Source organism: Pelodiscus sinensis, chromosome 3, assembly GCF_052426305.1.
Source record: "Pelodiscus sinensis isolate ZL-2025 chromosome 3, ASM5242630v1, whole genome shotgun sequence".
NCBI classification, from domain to species: Eukaryota; Metazoa; Chordata; order Testudines; family Trionychidae; genus Pelodiscus; species Pelodiscus sinensis.
The window spans coordinates 190,388,224-190,409,544 of NC_143054.1; the positions used below are offsets into that span (position 1 = coordinate 190,388,224).

Here is a 21,321-nt window from a genome sequence, read left to right on the forward strand (position 1 = left end):
TAACTACCTACTCATCTTCAAAGGAACATCAGGCAAAGCATGTGATAGAATCAGTCTTCCACAACTCAGGCGAGTGCTGTAACCAAGAAGCAGTTTTAATTATGTTAAGAAATTTCATTTCTGCAGCCTACCCTGGGGTGATGTGTACCCAGATAATATGGGGATAGTTGACATTCCTTGTTATTACTGGATTTTCTGTTTTGTGTGGCCTCTATAATGTCCCTGAGTTTCATCATCTTCATCGTGGTCAGGTACTTGAAAGTATTTTCCTACTGTTTATACCTTTATTAGTCAAGCACAGAATATGTGTCCACATGATTCTGTGATGATCCTGGCTTTTGACAGTCACCATGAGCATAGGGTTATGTTGCTGACTGTCTTGACTAATAACCATTGATAGGCCTATCTACTATGTACTTATGTAGATCATTTTTTAATCCAGTTATACTTTTAGCCATCACAACATCCCATGAGAGTGAATTCCACAAGTTAATGTGTATTTATGTGGAAAAGTATATTCTCTTGTTTGTATTAAACCTGCTGCTTATTAATTTCATTGAATGACCCTGGTTTTTGTACCACGTGAAAGGGTAAATTACAGTAAAGTCATTCTTGAACTACAGCTGAATCATTTTGGCCAAAACCTTCCAGAAAAATTCGGTGCAAAGAAATCACTTAGCATGTGATTGGAAATGATGTTTTTCTTGTAAATTGCTTTAGTTTAAGTTCATTATTTTGGAGTTCACTTATGCAGTCTCATGGTGACTGTCTGTTGGTGGGTTACTTAAGCTTTGACATAACTGAAACATATATAGCACTCCTTTTACATGAAAATTCTTTGTTTCTTTAGCTGTATTTTGTGAAAGATAGAAGGTCATAAAATTGTATTATTTTCCCATAGAGACAAAGTATTGTAATATGGTTGAATATTCAGCTCTGTTTGGGATCAAGGTTGCTTTGTAGTCTTGTGGTGTTGCTTTCTGGTGGGATAGTGGAGAATTGTTTCCTGTGTCTGGAGTTAATGCAAGTACAGAAGAAGTTGAATTCCAGAGAGACATAGTTCTTTTTTATACTTGTTAATTGATGTGGTTAAATAGCAATTCAATTTGGTTTCCTTCCAATTTGTAACAAAATTAAGCTTCAAAAGCTCAAAAGGTAATGTGACTTGAGTTTTCGTTCTCTAGTCAACTTTACTATAAAGCACCCAGATAGAGATGTACAATTGCTAGCACTAAGCTGTGACATTCAGTAGTAAATATACATAGTTGGAACATTAATAATAAATTAAAGGTTTTTTTTATTCCTCTTTGACTTAAAATTTAGTTTCCTAAGAAAAGGCACTAGAAACTTGGAACCTGATGTGTATCATATGAGTCATTTCACTTAGTTACTGGAATAATAGCCATAAGGTGTCATTTTTATATCCATCATTTAAGTTAGTAAACTATTTACATACTAAAAATTGAAGAATTCTAATTCTTCATCGAGGAGTGTCCCTGTGGATACTCAACGTTATGTGTCTGTGTGTCCCGGACCTCTCATCAGAGATTTGTGATAGTCGTGCCTTTGGTAGCCTATGCATGCAGGACAGTCGGCATGTGCTGTTCAGAGCCACTGTCCCACATGCATAGCCAACAATCTCCTCAGTTTCTGCAGGCCATCCTGGTCTCTTGGCCATGCCTGGTTCCCAGGCTTAAAACACTGTCAGACATGCAGACTCTCCATCCCGGCCCCTGACGGACATTTCCAGTGTGTCTGTTGTTTAGGGGAGGATGCTTCAACTGCCTTACTAAGGAATGACCCCATAATCGGCATTTGCAAAGCAGCTATCTAGGCATCTGCCCACACCTTCACTAAGCACTGTGTGTTGGAGACCCACTCAGCCTCTGATGAACAATTCTGACAAATGGTGGTGTCCACACAAACTGTGAAGTCCCCTCCTCCTTGCACAAACACTGCTCCCTAGTCCCCTAAAGTGGCACACCCACAGGGACACTCCTCAAAGAAGAAGGGACGGTTGCTCACCTGTGCATTAACAGGTTATTTGAGATGGTTGTGTTTGGTGCTAATTTTGGGTACTGGTTCAGAAATAATAATGTGAGTGGTTAACCAGTTACCGGGTAAGCATCACTCTTACCAGGTAACAGTTAACTGGTTCCCTGGGAGCAGTCCCCCACCTGTGCCTGCCAAGGGCAGAAGGCTGCTCCGGCCCCATTGAGCTACCAGTCCATGGGCAGCTAGTAGCCCTGTGGGCTGGAACAGTTCCCTGCCTTAGTTGGTTAACTAGTTAAAAGATAGGTTATGCTAATGTTTAACCAGTTAACTGATTAATCAGCATTTTACATCCTTAGCGTGTGGAAGAAAGAAGCTGCTTGTTACTGGGTAGAAGAAGCATGAGATTCCGTTTTTTTCTCTCCAGAATACCAGCTGCGGGGGGCGAGCTGTACTATACCACCTTGAACTGGTGTTGAGTTCATATCACAGTGGCATGTGAAAATTGATGCAAACAAAAATACATAACTAAAGCACTAGGTATCATACCTATTTTCTGTAGGAGAGGTAAAAATTAACAGAATAAGCCATAATGTATTTTGATCCCTCAGAATGAACTTTTAAATTAGTTGGCTTTTGGAACTGGGATCACTGAAGAGATTGATAATAGGGTAACAGCAGCAGCATTGGGTGATAGGGTAACAATCCTGCAGACCTACACATAGGTAACTTTACTGACATGGAAAAAACCATCAAAAGGTCTGGTAGCACTTTATAAACGAAAGTGCTACCAGACCATTTGTTGGTTTTTTCTGTAACAGACTAACTTGGATACCCCCTGAAGTTTACTGACATGAGCCGCTTAATTGAATTCATTGGGACTGTTCACCAAAGTGATTGTGTGCAGGATTGTGCTTTTATATCAACTTAAACTATGCCATGGAGCTGATGACACAAAATAGCTGTAAATGAGTTAATAGAAGAAATTAGCATAATTCCTGAAACTGTTTGTGAATTTGTGAAGTTCTCCAAATAGTTTTGAGGAAAACAAAAAAATCAACACAATTGGTAATGTTGAATTTAAATTTCATTTTGGCACTGTCAAAACATTTTTGTGCTAGAATAATAAAATGAGCTGGTGAGAGTGACACCCTTTTAATAACTATTAGCACTGTGGCTCACGAGTCAGTCTCCCTTTTTCTTTGATGCAGTGACTATTCACTGTAAATTGACAGCATTACAGACCAGGTACACTGTGGACTGCAGTAAAGGAAGATTTTTTTTGTTGGACCACCTGCTAGTCATCAAATTTTGAGCATTGCTTTTGCATACGTCTAAAGAAATATAGTTTAATTTTAGCTTTGTTAGTGTACTGTTTTTAGTAGTTGCTTCTATTTGTATGTCTTGCAGGAAAATGACTCAGGAACACTGGATACAGTTGGTGCAGTCGTTGTTGACCAAGAAGGAAACGTTGCTGCTGCTGTCTCCAGTGGAGGCTTAGCTTTGAAGCATCCTGGAAGAGTTGGTCAGGTAATTGTGCATTTTCAACTGGGGACAAATACTTAGTGTTACCAGAGAATGGTTTACATATTTAATAAACTTTGTTGTAAACTAGACAAGAACCAGGCGATAGTGAGTTGATGCCTACCATTCAAATCTGTAGATCTGGACTCAGTTCTTGATTACTTTGCATGGGGAAATTAATTTTGTATTAAACCTTTATCAGTGTTGTAAAACAGCTTCTAATTTGGCATGATTACTGGTTATTACATATGACTGAAATAGTAGAAGTGTTGCAACTCACAGCTGACATGCTTTGGCAGAGAAAGCTAGAGCCTGTTCTTGGTATCCGTAGCTTTTACCAGTGCTGTTAGTATCTCACTTTTGACACTCATTAAATACCCCACAAAGCTTAAAAGAAAAAGTGCCACTCTCATACCTTTTAGATCAATTTACTATTTCTATAAGTTTTGCTCAGTATGTGAGGATGATGTGTCCACATTCAGATTCTATGATACTCTTTTGTTGTGCTAGTATCTTTTGAGGGCGGTGATGAAGATATGATACAATAAGAAAACACACACGAGAGATAGGCCTCCTAACAGCATGGACTAACAATCTGGAGAAGTGTCAAGTACGCTCTACTGTTTACATACAACTGATTAGTCAACTATTTGGTATTATTCCATGGATAACCCTCCTTTGGGCTGACTTAAGATTCTTTAACTATAGCATTTTTAAAATGTTCTTAAATGGGGTTCTTTAAAATGTGTAGCTAAAATAATTTATGCTTTTTTATGTTTTAAACATAAAATGCATGCTTTAAACATAAAGTATATGTTTTGAAGAACCCTTAAAAGCATAATAATGGTGGACTACAGTCCAGCACTATTATGTTTCACTCTGTGGTAATAGGGACCATTCCAGCTCCTGTTGAAATGAATGGAGTTTTTGCCATTGCAGCAGGATTAAGCCCTTCATGCCTTCCTAGGGAGATAAGAGCACCTTCAAGGTACTGCTCTTCAGGACTGAGTGACTGTTGGTGGCTGTAGCAAAATGTACCAGAATAGCTATTTTTAATCTTATTCCTTTATCCTATGTAATAATTTGCCTTTCTTCCAAAAATGAAGTATTTGAATTTATAAAAGATCCGTTTATCTTCACAGGCAGCTCTTTATGGATGTGGCTGCTGGGCTGAAAATATTGGAGTTCATAACCCTTATTCCACAGCTGTGAGTACTTCAGGTATTTGCTACTTTTGTAAATATTTTGAACAGTTGTTCAACTTTCTTTTAATTAAAAATTCAAAGCAAGTTATTTAATTTATAGAGAATTAAAATTTTCAGGCTCGTGTGGTAGCATTACCAGAGAGTGTGTTCTTCATTCTTCAAGTCTGTGAATTTAGGGTCATTGACTACTAAAAAGCCTTCATAAACATGTTTGTGCAATTGAATGATAAAAAGTTAAACTTTTCTCAGACAAACTTATTCAGAGTCTGTATTCGTTATCTTTAAATCAGGAGAGAGGAACTTTTTTTGGGTTGGGGACCACTGAACCACAGAAAAACCAGTTGGGAGCCACACAGTGAAAAGTGCAAAAAAACCCCAACACCCCAAAAACATCATAGCCCTCACTGACCTGGCCCCCAACTGAGAAGGAAAAAACCCTCATAGATATGGCCCCAAAGTAAGAAGGAGGGGAAAAAGACACTCTCCTCCCTCCCCTAGAGCTCCAGACCCACTGGGATTGAGGAGGCACCAAGGCTTAGGGCTTCCTCCCAAGGCTGGATTAACTCTTCTGGGGTCCGGGGTAGTGGATTTTGTGGGTTCTCCCAAGCTTTGGGGTAGGGCCAAAAATGAGGGGGTTCAGTGTGTGGCAGGAGGCTACCTGGAAGTGGAATGGGTGTAGGGATGCGGGGTCTGGACAGGAAGAAGGGTGTAGGAGTGGGCTGGGTGAGGGTGCATTTACCTGGTGCAGTTCCCAAGGGGGCACATATGGTTCGGTAGGGCTCTGCATGCTGCAGGGAAGTACTCCTTGCAGGCTCCACTTCCTTTGGAGCACAGAGCCAGCTTGCGCCACTGCAGGGAAAAAAGGGACACAAGCCCTGAGCCTCACAGGGTAGATTCAGCCCAGCTTAAACAATCCATTTGTGGCTGCTCACCCTCTTATCTGTATTAAGATCCATCAGTAATAATTTGTTGCACCATCTTGGTGGTCAACCTTTCTTGTAGTTTCTTTCCTTGTTATTGATGTGTTTCAACTTAGGCTTCCTACATGGATTTTGATATGTTTTTCATGCAGATCATCTCTCAGTAATATTTCACTAAATTTAGTATTGCCAATTCCCCTTCTAGTGTGGAGCTATACGATTCAAATCAGCTACACGACATGACAACTCTTAGGAATGTCTTGTCCAATGCTAATATAATTCCTGTTTGAGTATCCTTCTTCATCTTGGTGTACATATTGATAAAACATGAAATAGAAAACTTTTTAAACCAACAGTTCTTATTTACTGCTGCTATGTGGCCAAGAGAAATGTAGTGTTTTCCAATCCAGTTAATTTTTCAGTTTCAAAATAGTGGGAGGAAACTTAATGTTATGTAGCTGATTTGAAGTTAGGAGAAATATTCACTCGTAAATACTTACCATAGATCCTTCTATCTAATTTTGGATTTAATATAATTGTATAGATTAGTATACCTATGAATTAATTACATTAAGTGTATGCCATATACAGTATTGTACTGGGTTGGTAACTATTAGTATTACATCGTGTTCATAAGGCACAACAGTAAGTTCAATTTTATTCATTTTAATTTGCTCTGATCACGTATATTTTGAACCAGGGAATAAATAAAGAGAGTAAACAACATTGCAAACAGAGGAAAGTCTTATTTGGTTTCTCTTAATAATTGTCATTCTTAGGCATATACCCACATTCACTCCTGTTTTATCTAAGGGAGAATCATATTTATCCATTTTTTTTTCATATTGACTCCAAAACCCATTTCCAACAGTATTGCTTTTTAGGAAAGGCTACTCTACTTTATCAAATGTAATTTCTGTGCTTAAGAACATCATAGGCCTTTGGGGTTTTTTTTATTCTGTGTATTATTAAATAATCCTAATGTTTTAATATTATTCAGTTGTTTATTGCATGTGGAATCCATTTAACCAATTTGTATTAACTGAGGAAGGACCGTTTCTATCCTGGCAAGAAACTTTGAAAATATGTTCATGTCTATATTAAGAAGCAAGATTAGCTTTAAGGAGCCATAGCAGCTTGTCTTTTGGTAGCTTTAGTATTATGATATCTGCCCTTTTCATTATATTGGGAATTTCGTTACTCTCTGCAAAAATTGTTGTGTGTGGTTTGTCTACAGAATGTGATTTTACCTGATAAAACTCTGGTGCAAATTTGCCTGGTCCCAAGGATCAGTGTTGGCATTAATTTACTCAAATTTGTAGTTTTCTGTCTCTCTTTCAGTCTTTCCAATCTGTTAACTGTTGCTGAGTTAACTCTGGCATGCTAACCTCTCTAATATATATTCTATAATTTTTCTCATGTACTTGTCATAGCTGAAGGCATAAAGAACTGTAGAACTTCTGGAGTTCTTCCTCAGTTTCTCAGGCCTTAAAACTTACTATTCTTTTGGCATTTTCTTTATTTTTATTTTTTTTTAGTTGGTAAACAGTAAGACTTAGGCCCTAAAATCCTGGTAGGGGAATAGATCAGAGCCCAAATCCCACTGTGATTCAAAGTGTCAGTTTGCAGTCTGGATATAGCTCAAGCTGAAGGCTCAAATCAGAAGGTGTGCACAGTACAGTATGGACATGTTAACAAAGCTGTGATACTGGGTCCAGCAATTGTAAGACCAGGTTTACAAAGTAGTGTATATGCTCAAATACCAAGTCCATGAGCCCAGGTCCCACAGGCCTGAGTTCATAGTGCAGTGTAGATGTACCCCGAATCTCATATACAACCTCAGTCATTGATGTTATCCTCCTATATTTTGTCTATGATATCTTTGAATCTCTGCTAACGAAGGTAAAGCCAGGTTGTTATTAATCTTGGGCTGTGTCTACATTGGCATCCCTTTCCGGAAAAGGGATGCTAATGAGACACTTCGGAATTGCAAATCCACGGGGGATTTCAATATCCCCCGCAGCATTTGCATTTACATGGCTGCCGCTTTTTTCCGGCTCGGGGTTTTTGCCGGAGAAAAGCGCCAGTGTAGACGCGATTCTCCGGAAAATAAGCCCTTTTCCAAAGGATCCCTTATTCCTACTTGAAAGTAGGAAAAAATCGGCAGCCATGTAAATGCAAATGCCGTGGGGGATATTTAAATCCCCTGCGGATTTGCAATTCCGAAGTGTCTCATTAGCATCCCTTTTCCGGAAAGGGATGCCAATGTAGAGACAGCCCTGGTGTATTAAATTTCCTCTCTTTTTGACATATTAAGAACTTATAGGTTTTTACTAGCTGATCTATTCTTTAATGGATGTAGTGTTATGTTGGAGTCTCCTCCAATTACAGTTTTGCCTTTGATGGGATTTTGGGGTGTAATTTGGAAATAGGGCAGACAGCATAATCTCATAACTCGATGCACCTAATGATGTACATATTTTGGCAGAGCAATGGGCTTCAGCAGATCATGACCTTTCATATATGTTGCAAGACATACTGTGTTTGAAACATACCATAATTACATCATGACAGCAGTGAATGTGGAGATTCCAGAGTATTGCTATGAGATACTGTCATGTGGTTCGATTTATTTTAGATCCAAGGGAAACCAGTACACTCCAGGGCTACTTAACCACTTTCTTATTTATTACAAGCGTTAAGCAGTTAATTCAGTTGTTTGAGTTTTACAAGCATTAAAAACAATTACTATACAATTGAAACCTTAAATACTATAGATTCTGAAGCAATTAATAAAGCGTGAAGCAATGCAAAAGCAATTAATAAAAGATCTACTATATATAGTAATAAAGCCTAATTCACTTACATTTCACCTCCTACAGTGCCAGGCAGAAGGTCGTGGTTCCGTTTCTTCCTACGCACTAGAACTCCACGGACTGGGCCATCGGTGTGAAGGGCCTAATTACTGAGCAGGACGTGTGGGTCAATCCTGCCCATTCCCTCCCATTGACAGTTCTTACTAAACCCAATTTATATCAAAGTGAGACTTGGTCGTTCTAATAATATTTACCAATTGATTACTTATTGTGTAATACGTAAAATACTCAAAAAGCCCAAATCCCCTATTTGGGGGTACATCCTGTTACCAGGATGTTACCTAAACTATGTGCGTAGTTGACAGTTTCATGACTGCATCTGTATTTTTTTGCATATCAGAAACAGAAGTACTAGTAGAAGACCACTTGTCCTGTTTTTTCTTGATGTGGTCTCGCGTACCATGCTTAATCTGCATTGTTATACAAAACAAAACCTTGCCTGCGTGCTTTGGTGCACCAGACTTGAAACAGGCCAGAAATCCACACTTTGGACAAGGCAAACATCACCATTTATTGCCAAGGCAGAGTAGTCCAGGCTCCCCCACAAATGCAGAGCGCCAATTTTTCCGTGTTGGCTTGTGCTGGTACACGTTGAATCTCTCTAGTCTTGCACCCTCGGGACCTGACCGGTGGTGAACCAGAGATTTGCTAGACCATGGGAGGTCAGTCTTGTCTAGCAGCATTACCAGTACTCCACTGCTGGACTAGAAAGGTTCACTTCTGTAGACTTCTTTCTTCATCTGGGAAATCAAGTGATCTATTGAACTACATAAATAGATTAAATGTGGTCTCTTTTGTTAAAAGTCAGCAGCATTTAACATCTGTTCTGTTCCTTTCCACTATTATTTTCTAATTCATGCTATTTATGAGAACTCAGGATCTCCTTTCTTCTTCCAAGGGTGTGCTGGTTTGCTGCTGGTGAGGGGAGTTTATTTACAAGCTTGGTCCATTGTAAGTGCATATATTATAACATGTCATTAGAAGAGTGATTGAATGTTTGATAATCATTGGAAAAAGATCAGTTATCATGGGTAAAGTACAACTCAAGATTATATAACTCTTAATTTCCAACACAAAGAGAGAGCAGGATTTCCACTATATTATTAACTTTGCTCTTTGAATACTATGAGCCAAAGTCTTAATATACTCACTAATTGTACTGTAGCCAAATGAAGTGATTTTGTGCTGTATAACCCAGTTTCTGTTTAACTTTCCCTTCATAACTGTATATCATCGGTAGAATGATTCCTTAACGCATATTCCAGTTTTGTTTTATATTTGGTACAGGAAGTCCCCGAGTTACGCGGATCCGACTTACGTCGGATCCGCAGTTACGAACGGGGCACTTCCTCTCCCTGGTCTAGAGCAGACCAGGGAGAGGAAGCAAAGCGGCGGCGGAACGCGGGGCCAGCTGACAGCCCAGACGTCTGGGCTGTCAGCTGGCCGCGCGCTCCGCTCTGCTCCCCCCCCCCTCTGCAGACCAGGGAGAGGGGGAGCAGAGCGGAGCAGAGCAGAGCGGCGGAACGCGCAGCCAGCTGACAGCCCAGACGCGTCTGGGCTGTCAGCTGGCCGCGCGTTCTGCCGCTCTGCTCCGCTCCGCTCCGCTCCGCTCTGCTCCCCCTCCCCCTGGTCTGCAAACCATGGGGGGGGGGAGGAAGCAGAGCGGATCACGCGGCCAGCTGACAGCCCAGATGCGTCTGGGCTGTCAGCTGGCCGCGCGTTCCTCCGCTCTGCTCTACTCTGCTCCCCCTCCCCTTGGTCTGCAGACCTGGGGGACGGGGAGCAGAGCAGAGCAAAGCCGCGGAGCCCGAGGGCAGCAGGATAGCCACGGCTGTCCCGCTGCCCGCGTGTTCCGCCGCTTTGCTCCCCGTCCCCCTGGTCTGCAGACCAGGGGGACGGGGAGCAAAGCAGAGCAAAGCCACGGAGCCCGAGGGCAGCAGGATAGCCACGGCGTGTCTGGGCTGTCCCGCTGCCCCCGTGCTCCGCGGCTTTGCTCCGGACGCCTGTGGTACAGCAGCTGGGGCGCTGCCGGTTGGTCCCGTAGCGCTGCTCTGGGTGCCACTGGACCAACCCAGCAGCACCCCAGCTGCTCTGCCCCAGGTGTCCCCTAGTCAGCAGCTGCTGAAAATGACCAGTGGCTGACTACAGGAAGCCCCTGCCCCGGGCTTCCTGGAATCAGCCGCTGATCAGTTTCAGCAGCAGCTGACTTGGGGATGCCTGGGGTTCTTAAGTTGAATCTGTATGTAAGTCAGAACTGGCGTCCAGATTCAGCCACTGTTGAAACTGATCAGTTTCAGCAGCGGCTGAATCTGGACGCCAGTTCCGACTTACATACAGATTCAACTTAAGAACAAACCTACAGTCCCTATCTTGTACGTAACCCGGGGACTGCCTGTATACTTACTACATCTTTCTCACATCAGTCCTGTTGTCTTAATTATGCATCTTTTTTGATTGCTTTCCAGTTTGGTGACGTGTAGGTCCAGTTTCTATGTTCCTGAACTGATTTGTCTATTTGATATCCATAAATATTTGTTTCTCTCCTTTGAATTTGAAAGACCTTTCTGGCTTTCCATTTAAAGGAAAGTCTAAAGGGGAAACCCGACTTGAGTTTGGTATTTTTTAAATATTGTTTTTCCTAGCAATTGTGGTTATGTGGTACAATTCCTTTTATTGTTCTAAGGACTGAAATTGTAAATGTAAATTTGGGAACATTTTTATTGGCTGATTGAGAATCACCAGTGGTCCAAATCTGAGTCCACAGCCTAGAGGGAGTCGGAAAACTATGAGTGTTCGCAATACAAATGCATGCTTTGCTGCCCAATTTTAGCATATATTGGAAGATACCAGTCAGTGTTCCAAGGAGATTTCTTCCATCAGTTCATCTCCAGGATATCTTTAATCTTGATTTTCTGCATTCCTGTCTTTCAGTCTCTAGTTCTAATTGTCTTTTTCTGTCTCAAAGTATTTGGAATCCTCAGACTACAGTCCAAGAGCTGTTTGCTCATTTAATCCTGTTCCACTGTAATCTTTTCAATCTCACATATTTCATTGTTGTTAATATTGGTTTGAGGCTCTTCTTTTGTTTCCATTTTCATAATTTCTCCTAGCAGGTTAGCCTTAGTGAACTGACCATTTATTTCTCTTTCTGTGTCTAGTTTGCACAGTGAAGGTGAGATATTTGCACTTTTTCATGGTGTCTTTATTTTTAAAGCAAAAAGATTTTTCTGATGGGGTAAAAAATTCTTTATTTCCCAGACATATGGCTTCTATAAACTTTTTAACTCCTCAGTGCTTTGGGCTTCCTCTTTGTTCAGCCCCTCTCAAGATGGCTGTCAGTGTACTTCCTTTCCACTTGTTCATCTGTTCTCAAAAAGGTTGCAACTATGCTTCTTTCCCTGATTACAAATGTAAATTTTAGTAGGGTTTGTAGGGTTTTTTTTATTCACTCAGTATTCTCTTGCATGACATTGAAGGTTCGGTAATAACTTCCAGGCTTGCCTCTGCCACTTCTGCCTTGTCAGATCAAAATGAAGCATCCTGAAAACGGGGAGTGGATGTTTTTGTGGTTAAGGTATTGGACTCTGGATATCCTTGATTGAGTCTCTAGACATTAGCATAGTAATGCACTCATCTGCTAAAACCTTCTCTGCTGGCCTTGTCACCCCCTAATTTACTGCCTGTGGCTTTTTAAATATCCCCCCTCAACTGAATGCTAGCACTTTTTCCAGGCAAAGCTATTGTATCTACTGATTGGTATAACTATTATATATTTGAGAGAGTGTCTGTCTGTGTATTCGTCAATCTGTTTTTCAAGAGCTCCTCCTAAATGGGAAGTAGTAGGACACCAAATTTGGTATACAGTTTTCTCATGTCATAACTTAAAGCTAGATAAGGGTTGGGTTGTGCCAGGGAAATGGGATGTGCCTGGAAGGGGATTGCTTCTCATCAAAACCATACAGAATAAAGACAGAATCACCAGGCAGGTGGGAAGGGCTGGCTGGAGGTGCCCCCTAACCCTCTACATCCCCATCTAGGACTACCCCAGCCCTGAGCTTCCTACTCCCCCAGGTGCCCTTTAGGGGAGGCAGGGAGGGCTGAAGCTCCCCCCACCCTCTGCTCCGATTTATACAGGAACATTGCTGGCTGTTCCCCTTCGTCAGGGAGTGAGGGAAAGGTGCATAGTTTGCTCATTCCTCACTCTGGCAGGGGAGTTCGGGGGGCAGACTAACCTGGACCTGCTTCAGCTGGGAGACATGCACTCCTCCCCCGGCTGTGTTGGCTGGAGCTGCAGCAGCCATGGAGAGGCGCGTCTCGCCTGGCCTCCAGCTGCTTTGCTGTGAGAGAGCTGCAGTAGTCTTCTCTCCCCAGGGCAGCCTGCATACTGAACCTCTCGTCCCCAGTCCCACCCTAGAGCATTGATTCAAATGAAGCATGGACATTTTCATTTTATTTAAAAACAAAAACAAAAATTGAGTTAAGGGCCTGAGCAATGGTGGGTAAATCCTCCAGTATTGTCTAGTAATGTTTACAAGGAAACCAAACAAAAAACTGCAGATTTTTTCACCTCTCATTAGAATGCTCCCATATTGGGACTGACAGCATAAGATCTGGTGACACCCACTAAAATTTAGAACAGAAGAGGAAGAATTTATCCAAATAAAATGAGAGGGAGCTTAGATTGGTAGTCATAATGGGATGTTGGTAAAATTCTGACTCAGAAGGAAGAATACTGTTTATTGAATTGTCAATATGGAAGTCACTATCAAACCTCTAATGCAGGGCTGGGCAAGATTTGGCCGGGAGTGGGGTGGTCCTGCCCACCAAGCCTTTCAATCCAGCTTGCATCTCACCCCACTGGACCCACAGCAGCCCCAGGGCTCAGAACAGCTGGCTGCTCCATCTGTGTCTCTGCATGAGGGGTGGAGCGGGCAGGGAAAAGGGGGGAAGCTTTGTGCTCTGCAGACCCCTCCTTCACTCAAATTCCCCCTCAGACCATGCAGACCCTCTCCTGCACCCCAGTCCCTTCCCCGAGCTTCCTTCTGCACCCAGCCTCTGTCCCAGACACCATACCCCTTCCATAGAAAAGTGCAACCCTTGACCACTTACCACAATTTTGGAATGCTCCCTCTCCCCATCAATAATTAGTGCCCACCCTAATGATATATCACAGGGAGGATTGAGCCAGGTGAGAAGAGCACATCCTAAGGACATAGACTCATAGACTTTAAGGTCAGAAGGGACCATTATGATCATCTAGTCTGACCCCCCTGCACAATTCAGGCCACAGAATCTCACCCACCCACTCCTGGAATAATCCTCTCACCTATATCTCAAATATTTAAGTCCTCAAATGATGGTTTAAAGCAGTGGTCCCCAACGTGGTGCCCGCGGGCACCATAGCGCCTGCCAGGGCATTTATGTGCGCCTGCCGAAACATCTGGTGCATGGCACATGCGTGGTGCCGGCCCTGGGCTCAGGGCGTGTGGGCGGCCGCTGCCCGGGGCGCGCGGCACATGTGTGGTGCCGACCCTGGGCTCAGAGCGGATGGGTGGCCCCCAGCCCTGGAAGCGCGGCGCGTGAGTGGCCCCGCACCCGGACACCCGGCACGTGAGCGGCCCCGCCCCTGGGTGCCCGGCAGCCACGAAAGGTTGGGGACCACTGGTTTAAAGACTCCAAGATGCAGAGAATCCTCCAGCAAGTGATCCATGCCCCATGCTGCAGCGGAAGGCGAAAAACCTCAAGGGCCTCTGCCAATCTACCCTGGAGGAAAATTCCTTCCCGACCCCAAATATGGCGATCAGTGGAACCCTGAGCATGTGGGCAAGACTCACCAGCCAGACACCCAGGAAAAGCTCTCTATAGCAACTCCTATCATCTCACCATTGGCCTATTTACCTCCGATAGTGAAAGGTAAATTGACATAAGCATGTTGCCTGATGCTGCAAGTTGAGATGTTGTGGCTTGATTATTTCTACCTCCATTTGATTGTCCTTCAAGCCCTTTGATGAAGAAAAATGGATGCTATTCGCTTTTGTACTGGTGACCCCTTTCACTCTGCAAGTTTCTGAGTGCCGGCTCCTTATCAATGGAACAGTTTTTGTATATTTAACACCATTACAAATGCTGGTGGCCAAGCGAGACATGGGGTGGAGGCTGACAGATCATGACCTAAGTTCCCTCTATGCTGTGTGGCTGTGCAGCAACTTATGAGAGGCAGCGCAGGCACTCCAGGATGTGGCAGGGAGAAATACCTCTCCCGCAGCTCTGGGTCTGCTGAGACAGGGAAGGGTGCTCTCCCCCAGCTCCAGAGCTGCCATGTCTGGGGAGAGGGCCTCTCCCCCAGCCCCAGCACTGGATTTCTGGTGCAGGGAAGGACGCTGTCCCCCAACCCCAGAACTGCTGCAGTAGGGAGAGGTGCCTTTCCTCCCCAGCCCAGATGCTGCTGTGGGGAAAGAGAACTGGGGAGTCTTCTCTCCCTGCTGTAGTCTTGGGGCAGCCTTGCACTCCAAACCCCTCATCCATGGCTCCACCCAAGAGCCCACACCTCCAGCCAGTGCCCTCATCCTTCCACCCCCCCTCCACCTCCCAACACACTGCTGCAGCCCTTAGTTCCCGCACACACTCCAAATCCTCAGCTCCACCCCCATCGCCATATTGGTGTGCACAGTGAAATTCATTCTGCACATGGATGGGAAAAATTAGAGGAAACATTGGTCATGAATCATGACCCTCCACATAATAACCTCATGACTCTCTGAATGGTCAGGACCCCCAATTTGAGAACCCCTGCACTCGGCAAACAGAATATCAGATTATGTGGGTTTATCTATCCTAGTTTTTTCTATCATAATGGCCTGCTATAAATAGTGTTTAAGAAACTTATCAGGAAATCTATTAGTTACCCTCCCTGTTTGTTTGTTTGTTTTTTTAACGTGTTCTGTAAGTGTCAAATTTAAAAATCCATGAATCTGAGGGAAAGGGACAGGTTTATCCTATCAAAAACTGCATTACTCAGTTCCTAAATTTTAAAAAAATCCCACTGAGAGCAAAGGCAGCAAAAGACTTTTCTGCTCTAAGGCCATAGAGTTGATCTCAGAGTAATACATGCATATGCACATGAATAGTCCCATTGAATTACATGGAATTATTCATGTGTTTGTGTTTGTGTTTGCAAGATGGGGACCATAATTGTTAGCAAGCACGTTTCTGAAGTTGGAGGTTTTTTGATGAAAAATTGGATGGCAGCTTTATTTAATTTTCTTTAATTATTCTTTATAGTCTCAGCTGGATTTGTTGAATCCTATGCAAGTGGAAGCAGCCATCCTGATATACTTAAGATGTCTAGATTTAATGACTGTCTTAAATAGAAGGTTTTTTATGCTGGTACCATTTTTTTATAGTGGGAAATACTTTAATGGCTTTTTATAAGTATTTTATTTATCTGGCTTCAAATCTATTACCTCCTAGTCCTAGTTTGTCTGACATGACTTTAATACCAATTCCAAGCTCATTGAAATAGACTGCTGATGGTCTGTGGTGCTTAACCATTTGTTCACTGAATGATTTGAAATTCAGGCTAGCATTGTTTAATCTCTTTTTGTTTTAATTTTCCTTTAAATTTTTTGTGTATTTGTATTAGAAGTGTTTATAGGAAGTCCGGACTCTTGTAATCTATACCATTCTTTTTCTATTTTCTGAAGCTCATAAATTTTATTTTATATTGTAATTCGTGCTTAGGCTATACATACTCTTGTTTTAAAGTAATGCTCATTCAACAGTGTTAACAACAAAACTGATTGGGGACTGTAGAAAATGTTTAACCATTCATGCCCATAGCATTGTTATAGAATTAAAAATGTAATCTTGTGAGACAAGGCTTTCTCTAAATCAGACTAAAGATTCCAATAAGTATAACAACATATGGATTTCATCATATGGAAATGTTTAAAAGCTTTTACCAAGATTTCTTACCTGAAATAAAACTGTCCATAAGCTCAGTCAAGTAGTGAGCTTTTGGAGGGGTTGGAATGGTGAGACTAAATCAATTGCTTAAAGATACACAGTGTTTCATCTCTATGGTATTACTTCTAATGTGACCAAAATCACTATGAACCAAAATTAATTATTGACTGGAAACACAAAGGCTAAGAACTGAATTAACGTTGAGAATGATCTTTCAATACATTTCCCGTTCTAGAGATATAGTCCGTGCCTCTAGGGATTGAATTACTTTTGGTTAGAAAGCTACTACCAGTTTTCCCAGCAAGGTACCATTAATCAAAGCTATCTGTGCTTTCCTATCGTCTGGGTAAAAATAGAGGGCTTCATTTTATAGCATTCTTAAAAGCATTACTCAGCTTTCCTCAGGCTGTGCTTCACATACAAGTGGATTCCACCCTTGCACATTATGATCACTTTCTAGCTGCTTTGCACAAGTAATGCAAAGAGAGTTTATTGGCAGGCCTCTATGTGAATTATCCAAGAGAGGCAGTCCCAGAGAGAACTGGCCTGGCAGCATTGGCTCTGCACGTCTGTGAGCATAACTGCCATACTGGTTCAGACTACAGTCCCTCTGGTTCACAATCTGGTCTCTGTTGGTGGCAAACACCAAATGCTTTGGAGGAAGGTGCACAAATTATGACATCACATCTGTGTATGAAGGCATCCTAATTTCCTGGGTGGTGGTCTTATCCATAAAAACACCTCCTCTCTCTTTCTACTGTCTCTTTCTAAGGAGAAGGGAGGGGAATTGCTAGTAATTAAAAGAGTGACTAACCAAACCAAACTAATGACTAAACACTAAATGCTCACAAATAATAAGTATGGGGGGAAATTTTGTCAAAGTTCCTCCACTAGCCTTAATTCTCTGGTGGAGTTAAAGCTCAATGAGGACGGGTGGTATTGTTCTTCTGTAGCCTAGAGTGCTCTCTTTCATGTGGTGAGTTCCCTGAGGGCCTTGAGCACTGAATCCAGACCCAGCTGTCCAACAGCCCTCTTAAGGCATCAGTCTTTTGGGTTGGTCTTTCACTTCTGGGGTTTGGTCCTTCACAGAGGTGTTAAGCTCAATGGCTGAGAGCTAGAAAATGCTGGAAGGAGGAGTTGCAGTGTTACCTTTCTTCTGGCTGCTGTAACCCAACTCCCTGCAACCAGCTATCTTTTTTACAAATACTGCTCCTGTCTTGGGACTCCCTAAACCCAGCCACAGTCAGACCCCTAGAGCCTGCAGTTGGTTGTCCTTCACATCAGTTGGGCTCCTAACTCTCTTCCCTACCCCCAATGGGTTGATCATGTCTCAAGCACAGACTGAGAAGGAAATATTTATCTTCCAATATTTGTTAGAACAGAATGGGAGCTGAAGGAGAAGCTCCCCGCCAAAGACCATGATCTCAGACAATAGAAAGAAGGCTCAACAGTTGAGCGTATAGCCCTGTTCCAGTGCCATCTACAGGAGCAACTGTTTTTATGTCAAACTTCCTGTTCTTTTTCAATGTGATAGGGTTACGTATGTAGGCGGCATCAGAGCTGAGCGATGAGCTCAGCATGCTTTTTCCCCCCTTTTAACTCCAGATTCCCCAAACATAAAACGGTGTTGAGGGGGATGAATCACACGATGAAGAATCGTTTTAGTGTGTCGCCCTATCACTAATTTGATCTAATGTGTCTTGCATTGCATGCACTCATTTTTTTCAGTACCACCTTGAAGTCCTTGTTTTTTTGGTGTTTTGTATCACTTTCACCATCCCACCAAGAGATACCATGTTGAGAACACAACATTATTCACTTAATACCACTACTTCATCGTCTGGAGGGAGTCGCTCTTAAGCCATTCAAGTACCTCTTTCTTCTACCGTTAATAAAGAGGGAGAAATGGACAGGAGTGAATGAAGAAGAGTAACAATTTTACTCTATTTTAAATGTCTTTATTATGACTATGGTGTTTTGATAACATTTTAAAGATTATATATGTGAATTCATTATTTCTTTGAAATTAACTAGTCAGTGCTCATATTCTGGTAGTTTTTATGATCTTTTTGCTACTTAACACTCAAACTTAACTTAATATTTATGATTCTGTATCTCTTTTTGGATGTGCTTTGGGGTGTGTAGCCAAGTCCTGGGGGCCGGGAGCATTCCCCTGCCCCAGTGTGGGGGTTCCGCGGGCTTGCAGCCCCTTTTCCCTTGTGCGCCCTCTCCTTCAGCCTCTGTCCACATTTTGGCTGCTCCCGCAGCACGGGCCCTCAGTCCTTCTGACGGCTTGCGTCCACGTTCCTGGGGAGATCCTTTGGAGGTCCGGCGTCCGTCTGGTTGTCCTCCCCCTTAGGCTGCCCCGGCCTCCGTGGTCCGCTGCCCAGGCAATCAGGGCATCTCCCGGTGCTCGGGTCCCCAGGCTCTACGTCCCTGGTGTGGTCGCCACTTCCTCGGTCTGTGGGAGGGCGGTTGAGAGCAACACCAGACTTTGCTCTGTCTCTCCCCCCCACTATCCCCCTCCCTCCTTCTCTTATCTGCCCCTCCCGGCATGCCCACACCCCCGCATGGCGTCCGGCTCGGCCCCATGTCCCCAGGTCCTAACGCCCACTGGCTTGACCCCGGGGCAGGGTGTGCATGTGCGGCGTCTCCAGGCACATTCTCTCACCCCACGCCGGCTGCTCCGTCCAGGCCGCGACCCACCGGCTCTGGGGCACTGTCAGTGCGGGGCTTGGATCCCCCGTTACACGGCGATTGATAGGTGACTCCCGATTTAAATGGGTATTCTTTCTTTATAACTTATCTAAAGGATTTTAAACACATGTATACAAATTATTAAAGTCTGCATTCAATAAAATTAATTTTTAGAGATTTCTGTGGCTGTGTACAAGCTTTCATACTATAACCTTTTAATTTATTTTTATTGTATCTGCTCTAAGTTGTAAATTGGCAGATGTTTGTTTTGAATTTTTGTTCCCCAAAGTTTTGGACTGGAATGAAAAATCTACTTTTTGATTGTTTTGCACATTAATTTGATAGCCTGGGTTATTGTCCACATTTTCACAGAAAATTGACTTTTCCATTCGGCATTGGAATTTTCTAACAACTAACATGCAGAACTCATGAAGGACATCTAATACAAAATACAAAATAGTATTTAACACTCGTGTGCTTCTTGAATTAATCAGGGATTTCAAATTCGTCAAAATTGTTGTGAATTGTTGAACATTAGTAAATGATATCTAAAGAAATTTGTAATTTGTGATAAGAAAGATGCTCTTGAAGTTGAATTTATTAAAACACTTCCCATATTATGACATTTTAGGTTCTTACAAGGGAATATTTGTAAAAAGTAATTTGAAAGTCAGTTGCTTCCAGAGGCTAACTTCAAGGATTTGATAGTACATTACATTATAGTACTTTAAAGACTAACAAGATAAAGTGCTACATAGTCCTGTATTTTGTTTCAGCTACACCAGACTAACACGGCTACATTTCTATCACTATTCTACATTACAGTAGGCACTGTAGATGACATGGCTTATATAGAGAATGGCCAAATTATAGATTACTTCAACACATTTTAGATCCAAACAGGGAATTTGTTCATTGTTTTTCGTATTAAATACTGGTTATGACTGCGTCTTCTGCCCTAATAGGTAAAACACTTTTTCAACTCTTAAGGTATGTCTGCACTGCCTCCCTGGTTCGAAGTAGGGTGGCTATTGTAGTCATTCAAACTTGCAAATGAAGCCTGGGATTTAAATATCCCGGGCTTTATTTGCATGTTCCCGGGCACCGCCATTTTTAAATGCCCCGTAGTTCGAACTACCTGCCTGCGGCTACACGGACCCGAGCACCAGGAAATGCCCTGATTGCCTGGGCAGCGGACCACGGAGGCCGGGGCGGCCTGCGGCCTAAGGGGGAGGACAACCGGACGGACGCCGGACCTCCAAAGGATCTCCCCAGGAACATGGACGCAAGCCGTCAGAAGGACTGAGGGCCCGTGCTGCGGGAGTAGCCAAAAGGTGGACAGAGGCTGAAGGGGAGGGCACACGGGGGAGAAAAGGGGCTGCAAGGAGCTTTAATTCAAACTACCTAGCCTGTGCCGCGTGTAGCCGCAGACAGGTAGTTCGAACTACGGGGTATTTAAAAATGGTGGTGCCCGGGAACATGCAAATAAAGCCCGGGATATTTAAATCCCGGGCTTCATTTGCAAGTTTGAATGACTACAATAGTCACCCTACTTCGAACTAGGGTGGTAGTGTAGACATACCCTTAGACTATTAAGAAAACCTACCTAGCTTGATCCCTAATGCAGGTTTATGCATAGACAAGCAGAAGTTTGTAATCTCACATGTTTATTTTTAGAGACATTTTGAATAACTGTCTCGATTCCTTGTATTTTAGCAAAATACAATAGTTTTAGTTTTCCAGAAGATAAATTATATTTTTTGTTCAATTCCCAGACAACTACTTTAAGATGAAGTTAAGATTGAACGTATGTATTTGTAACATAGGGGTAAAACCATTGAAATATGTTTAATTATTATCCCCAAAATTATAAACCTAAAACTATTCAGGGTTAAACTTAACTCACGATGTTCTCCAATAATCACTATTATGATGGAGGCAAGGTGGAACCTTGTTGAAATGGCTGGTTCTGATACACACCCTTCATTTACAATTAAATTAAAGCAATTAAGCTCCTTGTTGCAGTCAGATGCCTAAAACAATAGGAGCCACTGCCCAAAACACATGGCATGTGCAAGGCCAGTCAGAAGCTGAGCTATGCAGACTAAGGGGTTTTGCTGGAGACTAAATGCAAACACATGA

At 42.7% G+C, this 21,321-nt stretch overlaps 1 protein-coding gene across 7 annotated transcripts in view; it reads left to right on the plus strand.

Annotated features, from left to right (window-relative positions):
* The window catches only part of TASP1 (taspase 1), a 156,926-nt gene that overhangs the window by 58,332 nt on the left and 77,273 nt on the right, over positions 1-21,321 (plus strand). For all 7 annotated transcript variants that reach the window (XM_075925647.2, XM_075925649.2, XM_075925648.2 and 4 more), the window contains 2 exons: positions 3,403-3,522; positions 4,659-4,737. In XM_075925647.2, coding sequence (XP_075781762.1) covers positions 3,403-3,522; positions 4,659-4,737 — 199 coding nt within the window. The remainder of the gene's footprint in view (positions 1-3,402; positions 3,523-4,658; positions 4,738-21,321) is intronic.